We start from the raw sequence: 25,710 nt of genomic DNA on the forward strand, positions 1-25,710 counted from the left end.
ATATAAGCATTTCCCATAGTACATACCACAAGAAGTTAACAGGCTAGATTAAAGTGCAAAGGTTTCTTTTACTGAAATATAAACCGTTTTTATAACTAGTAAATATAACAGCAGTATGTTTGTTTATTCTGTGGTACCAGTTTCTCATTTCATACTGTTTTGTCCTATACTATTGCTAAAATAGCAGTCCTGTTTTTGTTTTTCTTCGAATTACACAAGATATTTGTAGATATTTAAGTCATATGAGAAAGTGCTCAGAGAATATAAAAAGCCAGAGTCTATGGAATAAGTGCCTCGAGGCCACTTTTGGATAGCCTGAGTGTCCAAACTGTAAGAAAGTTCAAGTGTCTTTGCTGAAAGACCATGTCAGATAGAAAAGCCTGAGATCATTGTGAGGTCAGTAATTTGGGGGTCCCTAAACCAAGAGACAGAATTGAAAAGGAAAAAAAGAAACTTGTCCTGAAAGATCGAGAGACAGATTTTGCAAGAGATAATTACATATTTTCCTTTGAAGTTTAAAAAATGGTCTTACTTAAGTGAACTGTACTGTTGCTAATAAACCTAGGGTGGAATACTTATGTTAAGAAAACCCTTCATTTTTAGGTTAAATTAGGATGAGGGCAAACCTTTAAACTTAAAAGCCCTTAAAAGGATCCACAGTTCCCTTTAAAATCAATGTAAAGTGCTGCTTGCTGCCATTGACCAAGGTATGCTTCTTTAATTAAACTTACTTTTTTTCAGGACCCAGCATTCAAAATATTAAGAGGACTCTGGAAATTGCTCTGTGTCTGTCTTTAAAGTTTTTTTAAAATGAATTTTCTACTTTCACTTTATGATGTTTATTAGAAAACGTGATTCCTCTGTATGTGTGTATATGTTTTAATTGTTTGGGTTCTCTTTAACCTTAATAATTTCTCTAGGGAATTAGTCTGTTTTATAACTTTTAGAACACAGATAAAGACTTCCTGGTCTGAGTTACCAAATCATGGTTTAGGCTCAACATGGCATTTATTAACTTGTACCATTTAGTTAGTTTTGAGTGATTGCCTATCCGTTAGTTTAAAAAATATACAGTTATGGGGTCAGAGAGAGGGTATATCAAAAAACAATGGAAAAGTACTCCAGGATGTTATAGATAAGAAATCAATCAGATCAGTATTTAAAAAGAAAAATAATCTTACTCATGCAGGGAGATTAAAATTATTCCCATTGTCTGAAAAGAGTTTATGGAATTTTTTGCTAAGCCCTTTTCTTTTACCTCCTCCCTTCTTCATTTTTCTCCTTTTTTAGAATTAACTAAATATGTCTGGCTCTCTGATTTTGTTGCCAGACTAAAATTAGCCCATAGCGATCTGGCAAGTACAATATTCAAGGGGAGGGAAGTATTATGGTAAGTAGTCATACACCTCAAGCTTAAATCCTTGTAGATCAGTGATCACACATCCAAGTTTGCCTGGAGATGGTCTCACTTTACATATGTTATATATATAATTATTAATAGCTCTCCCTTTTACTCTCAAGTGTGCTGGTTTGAGTGATGGATTTTTATGGCCACTTTGTATTTTCATAAATGATAATTGATTTACTTCAAATACCTGTCTCTACTAACTGTATATGGAATAATCATTGAGTTTTCCTCTTCTTCCTAGAAACTCCTTTAAGTTCTTTGTGCTCTTACCATAATTGTTTTTACCTTTATTGATTTAAATCTGCAGTATCTCTTCCATGCCTATTTGGTGACACTCTTACACTTGGAATTCAAATTGTGATATTGAATCAATGACATTCTCACTGTGGTTGAAAAGCAGAATTAGTGGGGCCCTTCATGACTTGGTAAAAATTAAATTTCTGGGTGGTTGCTACTGTTTTCATGGGATAAAAGAGTTGAAATAAAAAAAAAAGAGTTGAAATAGAGGATAAAAGGGAAGTAAGAGGAGATTGGGAAGAAAGCAACAATTTTGTCTAAAAATAATTTTGTTTAAATTTGTAATTTGTCATTGGACATGGTGATTTGGTGGCATTTTGTGCTGGCTTGCCTTATTGCTGTAAAATTACCTTCAGAAACTAAGGATTTAACATAAAAAGTAAAATGTGTGTTTTAATAAAAAATTCTACTGGAATGCTGAGGTCACTGGTTCGAAACCCTGAGCTTGCCTGGTCAAGGCACATAATGGGAGTTGGTGCTTCCTGCTTCTAACCCCTTCTCTCTCTCTGCCTCTTCTTTCTGAAATGAATAAAGTCTTAAAAATAAAATAAGATAATATGTTTTAAAAAAATCCTAAGCAAATTTTGAGTCCCATTTTTGTATATTCTAACCCGTATATGTTTATTACTTTATATGAATTGCATTATAGTAAAATGATGTGAATAATGCTTATACATATATGTTATTTTTAAGTCATTAATGTTAATGTTTCTAGACAAGTTACTTATCACTTTATTGGCAATGAGAAATTTCAGACCTGTGAAATATGGAACTTGTTTAACTGGTTAGAAATTCTGTATTTTTCTTTTATAGGTCATGTAATGTTTGCAGAAATAAAAATGGAAAATGGAAAGTCGAAAGGCTGTGGAACGGTCAGATTTGACTCTTCAGAATCAGCTGAAAAGGCCTGCAGAATAATGAATGGCATAAAAATCAGTGGCAGAGAAATCGATGTTCGCTTGGATCGTAATGCTTAATTTCAAAGCATGGTTGGAACATTCTTACATCTGTTTTGCTGAATCTTCTAGTAAAAGTCATTTTTAAAGTAATACTGTCTGCTTACAAAGGCTGTAAAAATGAACTTTTAACACTCCCACCAGCTTTTAACAGTATAGTGTTAAATACACTGTGATTTTTGTTAATCTCAATTTTGAGTTTTTAAAGATAGCAAGTCTGGTCATTCAGTTTAAATGAATGGTTATACTGTTTTTTAATGAAATAAGCCATTTCCTCATTATTTTCAGTACTACATAGTGGGATTTGTTTGTTCAAGTTTCTCCAGCTTTTATCAACTTATTTATTGTAAGGTAAAACAGGTGGTTTTTTCAAAACTTCTGTTATCTATATATAATTGTTCTTGATAAGAAAGGACTCAGACAAAATGGAGTGTGATTTTGGTTGATTTTAAATTAGTTTTCTTTGGTGGTAAAGAATTACTGTGAATAAGTTTTAGAGTCTCAAGTTCAGGATATTTTTTTATTTGACTTAAATGAAGAAAAGGAAAATTCCTTCTCTGCCCCTCCCTATCGTTCCTATTTTCCACCTACCACTATTAATATTAACCTCCACAGCCCTCTATTTTATTATTTCCAATAATTCCAAATTCATATAGCACTGACAGTGTAGCAAGTCCCAAGTATAATAATAGGCAGATTACTCCCAATTTTCTGTCTAATTTCCAGCCATTAAAGTGAACTGCTAAAAAAAGAAAAATAATTGAAATGTTGAGAGAGATGGTTATGTAAGTTAGTCCTTTGCTGTTCACTTCTACAGGAGCTGATGTATTTATAAATACAGTTTTAATCAACCATGGAACACCTAGGCACAGCATATCAAACACATTGGATCCCAGGATGTTAGACATAGCCATATCTCCTTTGCCTGCAGGAAAAAAAAAAGCATGTCGTTAAAATGTGCATACCAATACTGTATTTTATTATTAAGCTTCATAAGAAAAGACACTGGATACTTTGTTGCTTTTAGTAAATTGTATTAGAACAAAAGTTGTACTGATTTGTATTTTTTGATTTTGGGAGGTTAGTGTTTAAAGTAGTAACATTAATTTAATACTATCTTTATTAAACTTTTTCAATAAGATATGTAGATTACTTGTTGCTTTTCATTCTAATTTGACATGTTTAATTATAATTTAATGCATTTTTCAGATGAATTTTATTTGGGAAATTAGATTTAGTGAATCTGTTTGTTATTAAATATTGATAGTAAATCCTTCCTAGTGAGTTACTTCTTTTTTTTTTCCTTCAAAGTATGTTACTGAGGAAATAAATATTTTGAAAGGTACCTTTGCTTAGTGTATTTCAGCCAGGTTTGCAGAATGGGCATTGCAGCTGGAGAGACCTGATCCTTACCTTTTCTTGCAACCAGCACACTTGCAATCGTGTCTGGTATGCTTGTTCCTGCTGCTAGTAAAGTAAGGCCCATTATTGTATCTGGAATTTCTAATGTTTCCCCTGTAATAAACAGAGATATTATAAGTTACTAATCATATGGATTCACTAACAATTTTCTGCAAATATTTTAGAGATTTCCTTCCTGAACAAAAAGAAATAGGCTGATTTAGATTTCAGAGCCATTCTGTATGTACTTACATTTTAGCTAGAAAAATATTTGAGTATAATTGGTAAAATTGGCAATATAAGTAGCACAGATTTTTAATGATAGATATTTAATAGACAAGATTCTACCAAGAAGTCAGTCATTCACCTCCTTGGTATGCTTACAGAAGTTTTGGATATCATCACTGTGATATCATCAAGGCTATTGCTTAATGTGTGCTAATGAGATTGGTCATTTTTTTTTAAACCTTTTCTTAAAGTATTGTTAATCAAATTATTTATAGCTATCTTTAAATTATAAATGTGTTAACATGGTATACATTTTTAAGTTCCACTTTAGTGATATATCTTAATTTTTAGTGTTTTCTTTGAGAAAGTACTATAAATCTTAGGAAAACAAAATAGGATTCTTTTTGAGTCTTTCTGACATTATAGTCCCAATTTATTAATGCTTCAGATAAATTTTATGTCAGTTCAACATTTTTAGAAGTACATTTATTCTAGGAAACAGAACTAATGGGAAGTTAAAAAAGAAGTACATATAACTGCTCCTTTAATGTTATAATTGAAAATTTGCTTTAGAGTTGTTCTTTTTTCTTCCTTTCAAGTATCAATTAAAAAAAAACACTTCTAAGTAGCCTATTTATTGCATGTTTATATATATTGATATCAGAGTTGTAATTGATTGTTAACTTTTGTTACTGGTTGCCAGAGTTTATATGTACATAAATAACAATAATAATTTATCATCTTGGAAGGGGTGTTCTATGGTCTGCTAACTTGATTTTGCTCTTTCTGTTTTGCTAATGTCAAATATGTTCTAGTTGAAAAAGTCTGGAGAGATTTACTATGCAAACTAATTGAACTTTTTCATCTTTATTAAAAAAAGAAAAAAAAATTCTACTTTTTGCTAGCATACTATTCTAAGCCACATGTTAATTTGGAAAAAGTCAGAGGTCAGCAAACTTTTCTTGTAAAGGACCAAGTAGAAATTATTTTAGGCTTTGCAGGTTATGTGTCTCTGGTGCATTAATTCAGCTGTCAATGAAATGTACATGCCTAGGTAATATGTAAATGAATGGACCTGATTAGCAAAAACAGGAAACCCAGTGATTTGGGTACACAGTATTTTGCTTACCTCTCTGATATTATTGGTTTATTCAGGTTAACCTCTGGGGAGAAATTCCTGATTTTTGTTGTTGTTGTTCTGTTTATATTTAGTTTTTCCTTCTGGACTGAGTTCTGTGGAACTAGAGCTGATTATGGCCAAGCATTAATCAGGAAGGTAGTAGAAACCCAAAATGAAGCTTTTTTTTCCTTTTTAGTCATTTCATAGTACATTTGTATTACCATAGTAGAAAGCAAAATAAAATGGATTCCAGTTAAGCATGAGCACCCATTATTTTTTCAAAACACTGGCATGTTGCTATAGTTTTTATTATTTAATCGAACTAAATATAGTGTATTATGGATCCCATGCAATGTGATTTAATTATTAACCTAATTAGACTTCTAGTGAATTTGATTTCATTTATAAGATGATCCTTTGACTTGTACCCCTGGACTGTATAATTGTGAGAATATAGTTGATATGTCACATGCTACGCTCAAAACTTGGATAATTGGTATATTGATATTTGTTTATTTTGTAAATAGCCTTTTTTTTTTACTCTTTGCGGAAAAAGAAATTTGCTCCTCAGTTAAACTACTTTTAGTGAATATATGGAGTTCTTATACAAAATTGATCATTTTCCTTTTTAAATTGTGCTTTTGTACTAAAAATACATACCAGTTATCGTAACCATCCAAACCAGGATATAAGTAAATGCAGATATCCATAGTGCCGACATGAAAAAGGTTATTACAAAATATTTTTTCCAAAACTTTCTTCTACAATCTGGTGTGGTTAGAAAAAGTAATGTAATAATAGGAAGGGATAATACCCAGACAATTCTTTTTAAATCTGCTTCAGGCATGTTGAAAACACTTGGTGGATCTGTTGAGGAAAAATTAAATGATTCTGAGTTTACTCAAATGGCCAGTTAAGTTAGAAATGTCTATTTAGAAAGCTATATTGAAATAAATTAGCTGTATCAGTTTTTAAGAGGCAATTTTAAACATTTGAATACCTCATTACTGATATTGCTGGCAAAAAGAAACTGAGACTTTAGGGCAGACAGGTGAAATATGATACTAAGTATTTCTTGATTTGGGGCCTTAAATCTATCAAAATGTCTTGGGTCATTTGCTAAATATATTAGAGAGGTTTATGAAGTATCAGTTGGACATCTCCTGGTTCTCTGCAGTGTATGGATGGTCATTAGTAATTTTTATTTGTTTATTTTTGCCTATGAGATTAAGCTGGCTTTTACCTTAGCTGTTCTAGTTGTCTCACTTCCCAATATTAATGATGCCACAGCCTGCTCCGTATATTGGATAATGTTTACTTATGGATTATAAAGTAATTAGAGCATAATATTTTATTAACTTGAATATTCCATTCTAATTCTCATTGTACATAATTTTGAGGAGCTTGTTTCATTATATTTCTTATTACTAAATTCAGAATTCACCACAATTCTTAGAACCTTAAGAAAATAGGAACTAGCATAGAATCAACATGTAATTTATAAAGCTTGAATATGTTCCTTTATTCAATTTGTTTTATAGAGTTAGTGGAAGACAATAATGTATCAGATAAAAATAGAATTCATTTTAAAATTGTTTAAAATTTGTATGGCATTAACAAAATAATGTACCCATATATTTGATCAAATCGCATTACAACTAATGCTAGTAAAACAACTCATAAAAAGATTTGCCAAGCCTTAGCCAATTGGTCATTAATATTAGAATAATTTTAGTGTAATAATAATTTTAAAAATTTTGTCTCCAAGCTTATTTTATTGACTTTCAAAGAATACAGGGACAAGCAACATTTTAAAATTACCTCATAACTGTAATAATAAATGTTGGACTCATTCTTTTGAGTTTCTTTTCGTAAAAGTTAACTTAGAGACGTATAATGCTTGTACCTGAAAGACTACAAAGTAGTTTTTGTCAGAAGAGGACAATTCATGTTTTAATTTTTCTAGATAGTGAACTAGAATAAATTCCCTTCCTAGTGTACTAAATTAAATTTAGAATCTGTTTTATATAATTTTATTAAAAAGTAGCCCATAAATTTATATTTCTGGCTATAGCTGAATTTGACTTTCTACTAAACATATTTACCCAGGTGTTTTGCTACTACTTCAACGGCATGTTTAAAACTCAATTGTTACCTTCCTTTCTTATCACCAGCCCTTTTCCCTAAATTCCTAGTTTTTGTAAGCAGTGTTTGAGTTTCTTAGTCATTTATGATCACAGCTTCAGAATTGTCTCTGCTCCCTTTTTTGGCCCCATATAGTCCTTTAATTGCCTAGTCTTCCTGACACTTTCTCTGAATGGTCTCATGTCTGTTTTCTTTTATTCCCACTGCTTTTGCTCTGTCTAGGCTTCTGTTAAACACACCAGCTGTTCAGTAGCCTCTTAACGACCTCCATGCCTTTTATCCCATGTTTCAGTTCTTACAATTTTCTTGCTCACAAACCTGCCAAGACTCTTACACAAACAGTTAAGCCTCTTCCTGTCCTGTTTCTTTCTGGACACCTTTCCTCTGCTTTCTTACCTAGCACACTTCACTCAGTTATGCTAGTACTTGCACAAACATTTTGCTCATGTCAATCTATAGATTATATGTTATTCTAACCTCTGCATCATTACCTAATAAAGACTTCAGGAGCTGTTATTTATTGGTTATAAATCAGATCATCAGTTAAAATCTTACCTATTCTACAAGGCTGTTTAAATGCTCCCTTGTTTGATAGTCTTTTCTATCTAACCATCCTCATCAAATTTCAAATAATATATCCCATTTAGGAAACGCAGTTATATATTATTTCTTTAGTACTTAACCCTTCATAGTTTAGCTATTTTGTTTTTTTCCTACGGTATTGGGAGCTTCTCAAGGATATGGACTGCCTCTTCACCCCTGACTCTCCAGCGTCTCTTACATAATAAATAGAGAGTACTTGCAGCATTAAAGTAAAATAAAGTTTCACTAGTGAGTAGACTTAATAGTGGGCATGATGAGGTTATTACCTTCAGAAACCTGAGTAAGTCCATGTAAACTTATTGAAAGATGGGAGTAACCAGAATCGTCATGAAATATTCCACTATCATTTCTTGATTGTCGACGAATGAATGCTTGACCTTCATCTCCCCATCCCATCAGTGGCTGTTGTTCACTTCTCTCCTCCATAGCTTTGGCAAGGCGAGTACAGCAAGGAGTGCATTTCTTTATAATATATTGGTTAATTTTAATGTCAAAACACAGCACCAAAATATATAATCCATATATCAAAAGTAGTAAAGTTCCTTCATACCTATAAATTAGAGAAATGTGTGTTTTTTAATAAAAAATGAAAGTTATTTGAGAGTTAATAGCTTTTGGGCGGTATCTGCTTAGGTTTTAATGCAGCAATAGAACAATCATATTTCTAGATAATACTTTGTTCTTTTAGGGATGTTACAGCATTATTATAAGTTTATTGATAGGATCTTGACTATCTTTTCTATGTTAAAAAGAAAAAGGATTGGAACCTTGTATTCATTTATAGATTTCTTCAAGATGGAAGGTATAAAACATACTTATAATAATTATACGTTTTTCAAAATTAAGGTGAAACTAATGGATAGTAATGGGTGTTTTTCACCTCGCGGTTCATTGGCAGAATTCATTCCCCAAAATACAAAACAATTGCAAAAGAATATCGCATGTTAGTTCATTTCAGCTGTGCCTATTCAGATTTTCTAATGTACGAATTTTGTGTAAAATATTCAGAATTTGTTAGGTTTTGGCTGGGGTGTTTCAGTTTGCTATACGTATAGAGATTTTTTTTGATAATGTAACTGAACAAGAAAACAACTTTGAGAGACAGACTGGATTTCAGAACAATTCCTTTAGGAAGTTTTCACCTTGCTAGATTTTGTTTCTCAATAGCAGGTATGCAGCGCTGTTGTACTCCAGAGGGGAGCCATTCACGTTGTTTTCTATTTTCTACTGGCCTCTGGCAGTGTGCAAGGCACAACCTGTGCAGCTGTGGGTTTTACATGTCCGTATCCCTTATGCTTCCTAGTGTAGTGATAAATACCTGTTAGCTACCTGGTGCATGTTAGCTGAAAAAGTTATCTGCCCAAGTCACTTTCTATTTTTATTTTCTTGGAACAGCAAACGATAGGGAGATTATAAAGAGAGCAAGTAGTTTTTAACATTGAAACCTAAATATTTTTGATTCTTAGAGGTAGAAGGAAGGGTATAGTTCCTCTCCCTAAATGAACATCAGAGAGAAAGGTGCAGGAATTCAAAAGGACTTTTACTTCCATCATCATCTCCAATCTTGTGACCATGACCACTTCTGAGGTAAGGTGAACAATAACCCAATTGATAGAAAAGCCAACTGTTAGGATTTTACTGTACAGGAAAAGTTGGGAGACTTTCTGAACAGTCAGTAGGGAGAAGAAAAGATGGTAACGTCCAGCGATTACGAGGCAGAAAAAAGATTACTAAAAAATTGCAAAGAAGGGAGAAAACAACAATTGTGATGTGGAGCTTTAGCTCTGAAACCCACTGGGAAATGTTGCGAAAATGGCCGATATTTGAGAAGTGACTGAAGTAACATTTCTGAAAAAAACGTTACTAAACCATTAGAATTACATAAACTCTCTAGTTGTGTTTTACATAGGAGTAACAATTATTTCAGGCTTACCAGTACACTTGGTTGTCAAATATTATGCCAAGGACTGCCGCTATACTAATTGCGTATGCCACGCAGTCTCTGAACAGGGGCCAGCATGATAGTGTTGAAACCTGTAAAATGATCATTAATTAATTTCATTACACTGTAACCTCTTTAAAAATGCATAATATAATAAAATTGTATGTTTATAGTTAAATATCTTTTGCATATTACTTAGAGAAAAAGGAACTTGAAGGAAAATTGTTTCTAAACCTCTGATTTTCATAAATTTGACCAAAAGCTGTTTGTGGGTTAACTTAAAATTGAATACTTGTTGGTTTTTCTACTGATTAATAAATTTGATTGAACACATGACTAGTGCCTTACTTGTTTTAGACTATAAACAGTTTTTTAATTTGTCAAGGCAATCAATTTTGTTGAATAAAGTTTTTGTACATACCACATTAGCTAGCAAGCCACAGGCTGCACAGATCCCAAGGAGGTTATAAATTGCAGATCCAAGAATGGTGCTAATACCAATATCTCCCTTTGTAATAAATACACCTATGAGCAAGGTAGTACGCAAGTTAGTGTTCATTTGAAATAGATTGAAGTAACACAGGGTTAGCAAAAAATATATGGCGCAATACTTACCTAGAAAAGCAGTAACTAATTCAGGAGCTGAACTACCGGCTGCCATAAAAGTTGCACCTGCAACATCCGGAGACAGTCCAAGGGCTGAAGACAAAGGGAAGGATGTTATGCCCGGTAAAGTGACTGACGAAAAGAGCATGTGTTTATAACTAAATACGATAGGTATTCAAAGCTACATCTTCACAGAAAAGGACTAAGATTGACTTCATCTGGAAAATTAAAATATGGAGGTTATAGAGGAATACAGTGTCTTGTTTTCCTTATGATTTCCTGACTTAAAGCCGCTGTGGAAAGGGAGATAAGGCTAGAAGCATATGGAAACTGTGCTGCAACTCAGTGTTCTGAGTGCAAAGATGGATCTACGAGACCCAGAAAAGACTCCTTTCTAGTTGTGAGTATATAGCAGCAGCATGACTTTTTAAAAATTGTCAGTGCCCCAATAGCCGAGAAAATTAATGTAATTCAAGAATACTAATCCAACTTAAGAAAAAGTGAATATTGGTGGTTTTCAAGATCTATAGGTAAAGCTGAATTAAGAAGCATATTCACAAATTGACAGTTTCAACTTTGTCTAAACACAAATGGGAGGAAATTAGTTAACTAAAAACAAGATTGACTTGTATAATAACTATTGATTTAAAACACAGAACCATGAAAACTGCTCTGGAGTAGGAAATAAAATACTATTCATATTGAGTGTATCCCCTGTTTGTAATCATGCAAATCCATTATCCTCAGTGATTGATGGGATGAGAGCCTTAAGACATTTTTTGCCTCTTCAATTGTAGAGCTAAGGGACCTACTATGGGAAGGAAAGCCGTGTTGAAGAAACCACCTTGCTTTGGAAAGGCCGAGACAAGGTTGCATCAGAAATCCCCAGCTGGGTTTTCCTGGTAGAATAAAATGCAGCTGATAGAGGTAGCATGCTGGGTGTTATTTACCCTAGGTCACAAAGTTAGGACTAAAATTCAGGTTTCCAAGGCTCTTATAGCAATCAGTTGTTGATGTTTATTGTTTATTGTTCCCATTGGTTCTTGACACTCCAGTCTTCCTGGGACCCCCAAATTCTGGTGTGCATGGTTGAGTCTCTGTCACCTGTGGTCCATATTTCCTCATTCTTGCTTGTGGGGACCACTACATGTTGCTCTTTCTCAGGTGCTTTTCATGTTCTACTTCTCTGCTGGGAGATAAGCCTTTGACTTTACCGATTTTTTTCTTGGTGTGGTAGATTGTATTTTACAAAAATGACTACAGTATCTACAGTATTTCTGCCCACATGATTCCCCAGAACCTTTTCATTGCCTATCAAAAAGTAAATAATAAAAAGGTGAAGTTTACGGTGAAATTTATGTCTCCTCCTGGACCTAGATGAGCCTTTGTGACTAATGCTTTGACTAACAGAGTATGGCAGAGCCATAATATTTGTGAAGCTAGGACATAAAAGGTGACAAAACTTTCTCATGTTCTTTATGGACATTTGCCTTAGAGCCATAATCTGCCACATAAAAATCTCGCTGCCTTGAAAACCCCGTAGTGGAGAGATCTCATGAAGAGCCCATGTAGAAATAGAGATGCTTGAGGAACCCCTCCTGTTTTGAGTCTCCAGGTCTCAGGCACCAGCCATATGAGGGAGGGATCGTCAGATGATCCCACCTCCTCTTCTGACTTGGAGGAAGAAACACTGAGCTGAGCCCAGTTTTGGGGTGATTACTTAAACAGCCGTGGCTAATAGGAACACCCGACTATTGTTCATTTATTTATGCATTTACAGACAACCTACTATGCCAGATGCTTTTCCATGTGCTAGGAATATGGCAGTAAGGAAATAAATGTTTCTGCTCCTGTGGAGCTTTAACTCTGGTGAGAGGAAACTGACAAGATAAGCAAACTCTACATTATGTTAGAAAACAAGGAACAGAAGCTCGGAGTGGGGATATCAAATGTCATGATGCAAGGGTTGTAATGTTAGATTTGGTTACCAGAAAGATTTCACTGAGACGGCGGTAACTTAACAAAGACTTGAGAGGGAGGGAGCCAGCTACACATACATATACCTGGGGTAAGAGTATTCCAGGCAGGAAGAGTGAGCACGAAGGTTCTGAGGTAGAAGCTTACCTGTGTGCTCAAGAAACAGAGGGCCAACATGTCTGGCATTAAGCGTGTGAAGGTAGAGCAGTAGATGATAAGGTCAAAGGTAATAGGTTGTCAGATCCTATAAGGCCTTGTGGATCCTAGTGAGGATTTTGGTTTTTATTCCGAAAGATATGGGAAGTGCTTGGAAGGCCATCCACATACTGCCTGCTGAAGATATTCAGCACCATTTTTTAAAAATCCCTTTGGGGTTATTTGGTCTCAGAGGCCCAATCAGCTCTAGACTGAATCAGCTGTTTGGCCACCTGTTAAGCCTTGTGAAAAGTCCTCTCAGGGTACTGTGACGATCCAATCTAGGCCTTCTCTCCTATTCCTCACTATTTGCTTGTGGTCATGTCACTTATGAACATGTACCTGAAGTAGCTAACAAAGTCACTGATTAATGAAGTAATGATTTATAAAAGTTGTATGTCAGCATTTCTTTACTGGTTTCTTTACATGGAATGGTATGTACATATACCATTCCATGTAATATATAACAATTATATGATTACATATATAATTTATATATATATATACTCTTATTATAATTCTGTGTTATGTACTCAGATCAATTGGCCATAAAACAAAATAGAACAAGATAAAACATATTGCTCTGTGATTAACTTTTTTTTTCATTTTAGGTGTGAAGTAAATATCTTAAATCAATAGTATGCTATTCACTTTCACATACATAATTTATTAACTTCATCTAGCCTCAAATATGAGTGGTGGTATTTGCATTTTTCCAGATAAAGAAACAGGTCCAGGAGGTTAGGTAATTCAAAGTTACGTGAATAGAAAGGATCTTAAATGTGAGAAGTTACAACATAAACTACAAGTATATTGGTTCTAAGGCCAATGCTATTTCAGCTTCACGACAGAAACCCAATATAAGAATGGCAGTGAGGTAGACCAGTGGTAACACAATTGAGTTGTTTTCTCCGCCTCTTGGCACTGCCATATAACTGCCCCCAATTCATTCCTTCTGTGGGGAAAAAGTAGTTACTGGGAATCAGAGATACTTTAGAAGTTTCCCAGCTCATTCCAGAGAATGTGTAAATTTAGTAACATTGGATATTATTATGAATTTTCTCAAAGAAAATATAGGCTAGATAATATGTGGAGGAAATTGAAAAAGAACATGTTTTATCTTGATGTTACTATTCAACTTGGTGCAACTGGGGAGTCAGTGACCAACCTTCATTAGACAAAGAATGCTTCATTAGGGAAATTAAATCTCAAGTGTGATCTATTGGGTTGTTGCAAAGTAGGGAAACAGGAGCCCTTTCCAACACTCTCACTATCAAAAATCAATAACAGTAAAGCATGTTTCTATTAAGAGGGCTCTAACTGAGTTATGAAAGGAAAGAGCCCATACTAATAGATGTGTAAAACTTCAAAGATAATTTAGCAAGTTATATCTTAAGGCTCTAAGCATATTTTGTAAAAATGGTTTATATATCTGAACTTTAGAACAGACTGGCTTTGAATTGCTGACCTTTGGGTAGCATTTCTCTCTGCTATAGTTTATTATTAAAGATAAAATTGTTCAGGGTTTTTTTTTCCCCCCTCCCAGAGCTATTACTTTATTTTCTCTCTCTTACTCTAAAGGAATAATCGCATCTCCTTCAGGACACAGTAGAAATCATCAAGGTGAGTTTGCTTGGTAAGATTAGATAATCACATTGTTTATTTAAAGTGCAACTTTGTGGTAATGAACTGATTACTAAAACTTATCAGACTTTTTCCTAAGTGTGTTCTCTTCTAGGGTACCATGTTGGGAAGTTTATAACAGTTTGTGAATATCCACTTCTGGGAATATAGTAGGCAGTGTTTAAACTAGGCTGGAGACCTGGATGCTGGCCATGACTGTAAGTACCTTAATAGAAAATTTTAGACAAGTCATTCAGACAAGGTTTGTATTATATTTTGCCACCTGTAAAATGGGAGGTGGAACTACACAGTCTTAAGGTATTTCTAATTTTATCAATTTTTATTCAAAATGTAGAGTATGAATTCTGTGCCTTAGATGGTACCATTTTTCATGTTTAATAAATTCCTTTAATAATTAAACCCTACATTATTGAAAATATAGAACATGGAGGAAAATAAAGGGGAAAAGTCACTTATACTCCTCCCTTAATATTTAGCCACTGCTACCATTTTAATGTATTTTCAGTCCTTTTCACATTTAAATAGAGTTACAAGTACAGGCTATATGCAATTTGGCACAATTTTAAAAAGTCCTCAAAGATAAAATGCCTTGTGAATGGATTAGAGTTTTGGAAGCAATCAAAAGTCATTCAGGCCCTGGCTGGTTGGCTCAGTTGTAGAGTGTTGGCCCAGCATGTGGAAGTCCTTGGTTCGATTTCTGGCCAGGACACACAGGAGAAGCACCCATCTGCTTCTACACCCTTCTCTCTCTCTCTCTCTCTCTCTCTCTCTTTCTCTTTCCTCCCTCAGCCAAGTTTCCATTGGAACAAAGTTTGTTGGGCGCAGAGGATGGCTCCATGGCCTCTGCCTCAGGTGCTAGAATGGCTCTGGCCACAACAGAGCAACGGCCCAGATGGGCAGATGATCGCCTTCTGGTGGGCTTGCCGGGTGGATCCCGGTCAGGCGCATGCGGGAGTCTATCTCTCTGCCTCCCCGCTTCTCACTTCAGAAAAATCCAAAAAAAAAAGGCCATTCAGACCCAACTCTAGTGATTAGGTTGGATAGTCATGCTGAGTAATTTTATTCAGGGTCCAAAATGAAGTGTGATGGTTTGCAAAATTCATTCTGTTATTAATTTCAAGTATTCTTCTAGTAATATTTTGAGTAAAGTTAGCATTATTTGAATGAATGCCTGCCTTTCAGTGCACAGCTGCACATATATGCTCTGTGAGGTTTTTAACAATAAATAAAAACATTTTGAGCACTTTATAGTTACCACCTTATATTTGGTCTGAGCTACAATGCAATAAATCCTGAAACCTTGTACAATGGTTTTAAATGCCTGATTCTACTGAAACAGGACTCCCCAATATAACAGCCATAATACAATGAATGTCCAGCTGTCCTCAGCCTATTATATAAAGCATATGCAAGACTTTTTATCATTAAACTTCACAATTACCTGTGTTTTGGCTCCGTAATTTGCTCAAGGTCACATAGTAATTGTAGAGATGGGATCGGCACCTAAATCTTATTTACTTTAAAAAGCATCTCTTCCAGTCATCCATGTAAGTGAAGAGATTAATACATACCCTTATCATCATCATCATCATCATCATCATCATCACTTATTCCTGCAATAGCATCTGGGTACTATCCAAATGACTTAGCCCTTATCTAGATCCATGCACCTGGAGGAGGTTTAGATGGAATTCTAGGGGACCACAATTTAGATCAGAGAGAAAAGAAAAACAGAGCATATGAAAATGCTTTTAAGGGGAGGATGAGTGCCCGTGTGGCAGGGAGGAAGCACTAATTCTTAGATTCTTTGTTCTTTGGGAAGGCTTTGCCTCTGTAAATTTCATAAGGATTAAGAATCAAAGAATCCCTGAAACTGTAGGCTTTCCAAATGCCATACTCGCAGAATTACTTAACTCCCTTTCAATTTTATCAATTTAGAACCAAATCTACCTGGAATTAAAACTTGCATTCCTTTCTTATTGTCTATTTCTGAAACATAAAGTAGCACATGAGCAAATATTAATTCAAAGCAGAGTGAATAAAGAGAATTTTTTAATAAAAAGGTAAATATTCAATTATGTTTCTTCATATTTTATTAAGATAGTTTTCACTTAAGACATGTTATACCTCAAGGATCACTATGGTCAAAGAATTAGAATTTCTAATTGAATAGTACAGTATATTAGTGTAACATTTAAAATGAAAAGTTTCAGAGCTAGCTCATTGTGAAATTTGGACTGTATCAGGTGACCAGTCTTAAGGGGTTCTCAGTTTTCTGTGTAGATAACATGGAAGAAGTTTAAAAGAATCTGCTCTGAACAATGGTTAAATAATTCTAGGAGAGCCCTATTACTTATCGAAAAAAATATGTGAGAAGGATTTTTGGCCTTATACTAAACATTTGTGTTTCTAAAAATTATCTGAGAGATAATAGTCCTATTTGGGTTATAAGTTAAAAATAGTTTATATTGTATTTTTAATTTAATTTATATTTAAATTAAATATACTTAAAATATTCTTTAAACAATAAAAGATCACTAAAAATGGAATAAAACGGTATGGATTTTAATGTGAATTAAATAAAAGAAACTCTAAACAATAGTCTAGAGATGTTTAAGGTATCGTTTAAAGTTGCCAAATGTGTCATTCGAGCAAATAAAAGAATGGATTTCATAAACTTACTTCCTACCTTGTGAAATAGTACTTGCTTTATTTGCATCAAACTTACCGTTGTTTCCAAGCTCTAGCAGATACACCCTGGATTTGGTATGTGCCCCAAATATATTTATATTGACTTTCATCATTCACTTCTTCATGCTCATCTTTCCTGAGTGAAGAATTCTAGTCTTGGTAGTCTATTCTTATGCAATAATGAAAATTTAGTGAATGCTTCCTATGTGCTGGGTCCATATGTAAGCAGTTGTATTTCTTCATGTACTTGGCACACAGCTCTTTGAACAAAGTGCTCTAGTCACCCTTGCTGCACAGCTGAGGTAGTTCTAGCAGGAATATATTCAGTACTTTGCCCAAACTCAGATATAGTCAATGGGGGGGGGCAGCAGTTTGAACCTAGGCGGTGTCAGGCGCCAGGGTGGACACTTTCTATCATCTCACCGTATGGCACTATAGCATAGAATGGCATTCTCCCCCTCCAACACCTCTAAGAAGTCTCAGCATTGCCATAGATCGTTCAGCAAGTATAGCATAAAGATGTAGAAGAAAGGAGACAAAGCCCCAGCAGACAGTACCAGGTATGCCTACAAGGTAATGTGACTGACCTCACAAATGGAGCATTTAGACAAAGTTTCATTAGTTAGGCTTACATCAATGAGCAGAGACCACACAGGCTCCCCTTTCTTCCTTGTTGCTTGGAATCCTCTCTGCCTCTGACTCTCTCTGTCTCTCTCTCACACATATGCATATACATACTGCCGAGAGCATATGACCAGTACAGGTCTAGAGCAGCACGACTGACGGGAATGAGAGAGCTCTTCGTGGGTTTTTTCCCTTACCCCATTACCCTTAGCTCCAGCTTGTCTCAGATAACATCCCTCGTCTGATGACACCTTTTCACCCCCTTCCCTGACCTGTTTGCACCACAGAAACCAGGCTTTATCTGCAAGGTAAAATACCCTGCATAGCTGGAGTATGATTTTTATTCCTTCTAATAATGTGGATTAATTTCACTTAGGCCCTTTGGTCAAAGAATTGTTATTAGCCTCTTTTCCTAAATGGAAAGAAAAGGTGATGGGATTAAAGGAACAGGGTATAATAGCCTTTTCTCACATTGGTTCTATACTCTGTTAGGATGGCAGCCCCATGTCTCAGGTTGTCTAGTAGGGGCAGACGCTTGCTTTTCTAGTGTTGAGTGGGGGAGAGGAAGTTGTGCGACTTTTATGATTACAATTAGAACAAGCAGAAGGGAAAGCTCCTTGCTGAAGCCTCAAGTGGTGGCAGCTCTAGGAGAACTTGTCAGACCAACATATATAGCTACAGACAAAGAGCACTTGCTTGCCCAAGCTGGGTCTGGGTCTGGGTCTGGGTCAGGGTGTCAGCAAGAGCCTCTGTCCTGCACCTCCTCTGCCCCCTGCACAGAGATGCCATTCCTGAGCCTCTTCTAATTGTCACCTTGCTGAAGTCTCTCTGCTGACCTAATGAACCACTGCTGGTGATTTGAGGAAGGGGGAATGGGATGGCGGGGTTGGGGTGGGCCAGGGGCCTGCCAGTTTTACCATTGTGTTCTAGGTTAGGACTCAGAACATGTACTCACTGAAAGTCATTGCATCATACGTGATAATATGACTCCACAGTGCTATACTATGATCTCATGTACATTCTAAACAAAATGTGTAGGCCTCAGAGTTCAATTATTGTGGGTAAATGTTTATAACATTATAGTTTCCAGTAGGTTGCTGAAAGTCTAAGCTAACTTTTTGAAGTGGATTCTTTAGTTTTTAGTGTAGTATATTTCCTCCATCATTACAATGGGTATTTGATGGTTTTTTGGGGGGTGGGAAGGAGGAGGTCAAAATTTTCAGTGCCCTTATGAGGAAAATATCTTTTAAGATTATTCATATAGAACAGTTCTTCTGAAACAACCATGTTATGGTAGCTAATCTCAAACCAAGATGTATAAAATTATATAGCAATTGAGAACATTCTTGTGTTTGGGCATTAGAGAGACCAGGGCTCTGCCATATATATTGACTGTGGCATCAAGACAAATCAAATATCTTCTCAGCCTGTTTTCTTCAGTGAAATAATCCCTACTTTGTAAGGTTTGTGTGAAGACTAAAGAAACCATACATATATAAGTTAGAACTATGCTTTGCCTTCTGTAATTATTTTTATGATAACTAACAAACAAATAAATACTTTCTGCCTGACCAGATGGTGGCGCAGTGGATAGAGCATTGGACTGGGATGCTGAGGACCCAGGTTCGAGACCCCGAGGTCGCCAGCTTGAGCGTCGGCTCATCTGGTTTGAGCAAAGCTCACCAGCTTGGACCCAAGGTCGCTGGCTCGAGCAAGGGGTTACTCAGTTTGCTGAAGGCCCGCGGTCAAGGCACATATGAGAAATCAATCAATGAACAACTAAGGTGTCGCAATGAAAAACTGATGATTGATGCTTCTCATCTCTCTCTGTCCCTGTCTATCCCTCTCTCTGACTCTGTAAAAAAATAAATAAAATAAAATTGTTTCAAATAAATAAATAAATAAATAAATAAATACTTTCTGTGATGCTTCAGTAAACTATTTTTTGCTTGTTTGTTTGGTTTTAATTTATTTGGGTGACACTGGTTAACAAAATTATACCGGTTTCAGGTGCACAATTCTACAACACATCTTCTGTACACCATGCTGTGTGTTCAGTAAACTGGTTTGAAACTAATATTTATTAGTTGACAGGATGAGTGGAACTATTGTAACTCAATGCTCACCAAAGAACTCTGCGGACATGGAAAGCATTTACAGACATTTCTGTGGACATAAACAATTTCCAGGGGGATTGTTTTTTATTGCTCACGTTCTAATTTGGATAAGACTATGCTAGACCTTGAAAAGAGAAATGACAGAATTAATTTACAGACATTTAAAAATAAATCAAGCTAGCACTGTTCCTATCTCATTTTGTTGCCAGTATTTTCAGTACTCAAAACCTGGGTCAATTCTTAGCCGCTGAGGGAGGTTCGGCACCCATCAATGTCCATATTATTCCTGTATTCTGTTTCAGAGCAAAGAGCAGTGCCCTTGAGAAATGCATGTTGCTGATGATGTTTCAGAGTAATTCCACAAGTGGCATGGTGGAAGTGATTATTATAGATATTCTATTAAGCCACTTAATGTAGATTGTTTTGAAGTAGCAATCTAAACTTTAATGCAGTAGTGTATTTCTGCAGAGTTAGAAAAGTTATTTAATTACCACTCTGAAGACAATTTTTTATAATAACATTTTTGATGGATTTATTATTTCAGTCAAGTCATTGGAAATATAAAAGCAAAAAAAATTAAGTGATTATTTTACTTTTCATAAAGAGAATGATTCTAGGTGAGATATACAGTAGTACCTTGAATATTAAGTTTCTTAGGTTTATATAATTAACATGATCTATTTGGGTTTCCTATTTAAAAATATGGTTCTTCCCATAAAGATAAACAAATAGATTATGACAACAGAGTTAAGAGTATAGAAACAGATCCATAAATATATATGAATTTAGTATATGAAAGTTGATCAACGTTTGAAAAGGAAAAACATTGTATCATATAGCAAAACAAATTCTCAGGGGAAGAAATAAACAAACATAAAGAAAAACCAACTGTAAGTAAATTATGACAATTCTTTTGACCTAGAGATAAAAAGTCTAAGTAAAACGAAAAAGAGATTTATAAACTTTATAAATTTACTTAAAATATGTAAAATTTCAATGTGGTAAGCACACAAAACACAAGAGCAAACAACAAACCATGAAAAAGCACATGATATAAAAATTCTTAGAAAAAAGATTAATATCCCTATGTTAAAAAAAAAGTTTTGGAAATCAAGAAAAAGACAAATTACCCCCCCCCCCCATTAGAACATGGGCAATATAACACAACAGAGAAAGACAAATTTCAATGAACATAAAATGTTGAATCTTACAAATAAGATAAAAGATAAATACAAACATTATAAAATGAAGTTCCATTCATGGTTTTCTGGAATGGAAGCTACCACACATTCTGGAGGTTTAAGTTCACACACCCTTTGTGAAATGCCTGTGGCAGTGTATAAGATAAAGCTCAAAATGTGCACAGCTCTGTATCTTTATCAGGAAATCATCAAAGAAGTTGGCAAATATTTTATACAACTAAGGCCATAACATTATTTAGAACAAAAAAGAATTAAAAATCAAATGTCTCATGGGAATCAGTAATTTTAAAAATTAGAAATTTCTACACGGGGCTCAAATCATTTATAGAATCCTAAACTGCTACCATTTAAAATTATGCTTTTGAAGAGCATTTAATATGGGAAAGGATACACAATACAGTATTATGTGACAAAAAATAAAAGACCTGAAACTATATCAATAGCAAGATCCAAGAGACTGAAAGGAAACACACCAAATGGTAGCTGAGGATCTCTGGGTGGCGGAAAGGTCAATGATTTTACTTTTCTATTTTTCTTGTATTTCATCACTCCAAGTAAAAACACTATGTTAAAGTAATTTCATCTCTATTAAATAAAAATATCAATATCAATGTAAAACCAGGTCAGTGTAACAATGTATGCATTTACATCTACTTGAGTTAAATAATAACAGTAAACTTAAGCTGACCTATTTTATATATTTCTTTTTCATTAAACACGTGTTGAGGGCGTCCCTACAATTGCCAGGTCTTGTTTTAGGTCCTCAGGATTCTGCTATACTGGAGTGAACCAAGAGAGAAAAATCCTGACTAGCATTTCAGCGGGGGTGGGAGTGGGCTGTGGGTAAAAGAGAATTTATGTTCATGCTCTTCCCCTTTGTGAAGAAATGCTAGCTGCTTCGGGGGTGGTGTGTGGGGGGGGTGCTGCTTCGGTCCAAAGGTAACCAAACTCTGAACTTAGACTTTCTCTGGAGTGAACATGCTCAAATATTTAACTAAGGAGAAGACAGAGACTGGAAATTCTGGTGTTTCTATTTCTGTGGCATAAAACATCACTGATACCTCAATTTTAGGGACGAGGGCGCAAATGAAAGGTCTAGGCTCAGAATTCTGGGTGGTGTTCATGATGAAGGGACCTAACTAATAGGCTCAACTGGTAGATCTTATTTTCAGAAACCAGTAACTGAGCTTAATTTCTATTAGTGAAATTCTGCAACTAGTCGATAGAATTGTTGCTGAGCTATTTCAAAGACAGCCATATATGTGTGCGGCATAAAGTCACAGGGTAGATTTCTAGCCACTTACATTCACTGATGATTTCCAGGGAAGGTAGGAAGTAGTCATCACAGACAATAGACAGGGCCATGAGCATGTAAAGGATAATTAGGAAGTAGATTATGATGCCTCCATCTACGCGCTCCTGTTTTGTGAAAAACCCTTCAGGAAACTCGGATGATGGAGAAATAACACATTGGGTGCTATTTCCTGGTAAGGAAAAGGAGATAAAAATTTAAAGGATGTTAGATTTACACATTTGTAGCCCACAAAGGGAAATTGCTTAAGAAAATTGTAAAGTGTGGGGTTTCTGGGTAAAATTTTAAAAGCCCTGGTGAAAATGTATAAAGCATGTTTGAATCTGATGTAGTTATAGATCCTTAAAAAAAGAATTAGTCTTTGGGACTCGAAAGAGATGCTTTAATGAAATAAACTGATGATAGTAGAAGAATTAAAAGAGGAAATCATGAAATCACTCCTCTTTGTTTCATTTCTAAATGGGGAATTCTGAATCCCTCTTCCTCCTCAAGTAGAAACTATATCTCTGATTAAAAAGATTTCTAATACTTGTACAATTTTATTTTCCCGTTTCAAAGCCCAAGTTGTTCACAGGTCTGCAAAGAATCGTCCACTGTTGGCAGAGTGCATTTCTAGGATGAAAGATTTCTTTTTTTTCATAATGAAGTCTCCAACAATAAAAACTGGAGGCTCTCCTACTTCGTGATGGCTGTGAATTATTTTGGTGCTATCTTTGAGAACTTATTTGGAGGATCAAAAGTGTTTCATATTCTTTCAAATGCGAAATATCAGAGCAAGTGCAGGAAGAAGCATAAGCAATAGAGAGTCGAATGAGATTGTCCCCTTCTGAGTCCCTTCATCTGCATATGGCAGCAGCAGCAGTGGGGGTAGTGACCCCAGTGTCACCTACCTGTGTCCCTTGGGAGACGCTGGGGCAGGGAGGCGCCTGGGAGAGGCAGCCGTGCTGTAGCCCAGAGGATGCCGAGGAGTAGGGCCCTTCTTGTCCACTGTGGACCCCCTTCAGCCTGCATTTCTGCTGCACCCTTGCTGCAGTGTGCAGCATGCAGGAGGGAGGAGAGGGGGATTAAGCTGAATCATGTGAGGAGTCTCCTTCCTGCCCAATGCCCTGCCCAGGGCACAATTCAGCAAGGCCAGTGCAGGAGGGAGGGTGCTTGGAGTCAGCCTAACTTCTCTGATCTGGAGCCTCAAGTCCCAGGGAGGCTGGAGGAAGTAGGGAAGAGAGCAAACAATCCTTGTGGAAAGCTGCTCTGGGCCCACAGTCCCTGAGGGCAGATCCTGGAGGCTTGCACCTTATGAGGTCGGTTTATTTAATGTCTTCATACAGGCTCTGCTTTAGTCTTCCTCTAGATTTGTAAGGATCTGAGATTTCCAACTGCTTCCACTTCTCTTCAGCTCTTGTTCTTAGAAATTGTTGAGGCTGGTGTATGTGTATTCTTGGCTAGCTTTTGTATTTCCGGTTTTGCCATTCATTCTTGTCTCCAATTAGGGCTCGAGGCAGAAGGTCACCTAGGAGCTACTGCAGTTATCCAGTGGAGAAACGATGGTGCCTTGAACCAAAGCAGTGGCAATGGGAATGGAGAGGAATTGACAGCTTCAAGAACTACACAGGCGACAGACTGGATGCTATTTGATCATTGGTTAGCTGTGCTCTCTGTCAGAAGTTATCTAGAATGCAAATTCAACGAGGCAGGGAGTTCTCAAATATAGACCATTATCTTTTCTGCCCTAACATTTACTGGGCCTGTCAAGGTGTTAAGAACTTGTGGCAGTATAGTAACATGTAGCTAATACACAGGTCTGGCCTGTGCAGCCAGACCAATTGGTTTGAGTCCTAGCATTGCTACTTATTAGCTTTGTGGCCTTGGGCCAGTTGTATAACCTCTATGCTCCTTCATTCCACTATATGTAAAATGGGAATGTTACAGTACCACCTCTGTCTGGGTGGTGGTGATAAAAGCATAAATGAATGTAGGTAATCTACTTAGAACAGCCTCTTTCACATGGTCAACTTATCTATCATTAATCTGTATCATTATTATTACCCTTGACTGAGATAGAAACTCTTTGGCCTTAAAGGAATTTTATAGCATTGCAACACTTCTAGTTCCTTTGCTTTGCAGAAAAAGCATATGCTTGCTAGCTTTTAGATTTAGAACCCGGGTTATTCTGGAAAAGAGTTGTTTCTGGATGTTTGTGATCTTAGGTTGGTAAAAATTCTCAAACACCCTTTAGTTTTGCTGGGAATTGATACCCACTATAAACCTCTCTGACACTGTCATTTCGAAGAATTGGCTATCCTAATGTGTGGTGTGGTTGTGAAGCTGGGGCGATGAGTCACTAAAGAGTAGCCCAGTAACAGAGCTGATTCTCAGCAAGCAGAGTTCCTGCCACAGCACCCGCAAAAAGAGGCGCCCTGGACCACTGGACCATGGCCTCCAGACCAGCAGTGGCTAAGACCAGGGAAAGAAGCCATTTACTTTTGTGCTGAGTGGAACCGTTTATGAGCCTTTCTTCTCCAAAATGCAGAATTAAAGCAATTAGTAAAACTAAACATTGTAAACAAACAAAATAGCACAAACACTCAAACCCATAGTGAACACATTCAATGCATGATGTTAATCCAAGAAACAGCAAGCATCTGAAGATATCATCCAATTGCAATGAGACAGCAATGTCTTACATGTGGTAGATCCTTAATACATATTTGTTAACTAATAGCATTGCAGTGATTTTTTTTTTGCATTTTTCTGAAGCTGGAAACGGGGAGAGACAGTCAGACAGACTCCCGCATGCGCCCGACCGGGATCCACCCGGCACGCCCACCAGGGGCGACGCTCTGCCCACCAGGGGGCGATGCTCTGCCCATCCTGGGCGTCGCCATATTGCGACCAGAGCCACTCTAGCGCCTGAGGCAGAGGCCACAGAGCCATCCCCAGCGCCCGGGCCATCTCTGCTCCAATGGAGCCTTGGCTGCGGGAGGGGAAGAGAGAGACAGAGAGGAAGGAAAGGGGGAGGGGTAGAGAAGCAGATGGGCTCTTCTCCTGTGCTCCCTGGCCAGAATCAAACCTGGGACTCCTGCACGCCAGGCCGATGCTCTACCACTGCATTGCAGTGATTCTTAAAAATACATTCTGAGAACAAATGTATTTGCTCTGAAAAAATATGCTAATATAAGTACTTACCAAGAAAAGAGAATTCAGGGTGTTATTAGATTTGCTTTGAACATTTATTCTTCATTTTG

At 36.2% G+C, this 25,710-nt stretch overlaps 2 protein-coding genes across 4 annotated transcripts in view; one reads left to right on the forward strand and one right to left on the reverse strand.

The window, feature by feature from the left end:
* The window catches only part of MYEF2 (myelin expression factor 2), a 30,152-nt gene extending 27,466 nt beyond the window's left edge, over nucleotides 1-2,686 (forward strand). For both annotated transcript variants that reach the window (XM_066276499.1, XM_066276500.1), the window contains one exon: nucleotides 2,519-2,686. In XM_066276499.1, the coding sequence (XP_066132596.1) occupies nucleotides 2,519-2,682 (164 nt within the window). In that variant the 3' untranslated portion in view covers nucleotides 2,683-2,686. The remainder of the gene's footprint in view (nucleotides 1-2,518) is intronic.
* Nucleotides 2,687-3,263: 577 nt separating this feature from the next.
* SLC24A5 (solute carrier family 24 member 5) lies at nucleotides 3,264-23,503 on the reverse strand. 2 transcript variants are annotated; one of them, XM_066276491.1, is made up of 9 exons: nucleotides 23,359-23,503; nucleotides 22,461-22,640; nucleotides 10,716-10,799; nucleotides 10,522-10,625; nucleotides 10,092-10,192; nucleotides 8,425-8,708; nucleotides 6,071-6,277; nucleotides 4,075-4,176; nucleotides 3,264-3,586 (listed from the first exon to the last, which is right to left on the reverse strand). In XM_066276491.1, exons 1-9 carry the CDS (start codon nucleotides 23,477-23,479, stop codon nucleotides 3,264-3,266), a joined length of 1,506 nt encoding a protein of 501 aa, XP_066132588.1. In that variant the 5' UTR covers nucleotides 23,480-23,503. The 2 variants fall into 2 exon arrangements, with proteins under 2 accessions (XP_066132588.1, XP_066132589.1); XM_066276492.1 differs by having other exon boundaries at nucleotides 3,422-3,586; nucleotides 4,008-4,176.
* Between the last annotated feature and the right edge of the window lie 2,207 nt (nucleotides 23,504-25,710).

Source organism: Saccopteryx bilineata, chromosome 4, assembly GCF_036850765.1.
Source record: "Saccopteryx bilineata isolate mSacBil1 chromosome 4, mSacBil1_pri_phased_curated, whole genome shotgun sequence".
In the NCBI taxonomy this organism is placed as follows: domain Eukaryota; kingdom Metazoa; phylum Chordata; class Mammalia; order Chiroptera; family Emballonuridae; genus Saccopteryx; species Saccopteryx bilineata.

What these genes read in the sequence shown, in the direction of transcription:
- SLC24A5 (XM_066276491.1), bottom strand. Translation starts at nt 23,479, where the DNA reads ATGCAGGCTGAAGGGGGTCCACAGTGGACAAGAAGGGCCCTACTCCTC. An exon ending in GTGGCTTGCTAGCTAATGTG is followed by an intron (nt 10,193 to 10,521) that starts GTATGTACAAAA and finishes ATCATTTTACAG; the next exon opens with GTTTCAACACTATCATGCTG. An exon ending in ACTTACTCAGGTTTCTGAAG is followed by an intron (nt 6,278 to 8,424) that starts GTAATAACCTCA and finishes TTTCCTCAACAG; the next exon opens with ATCCACCAAGTGTTTTCAAC.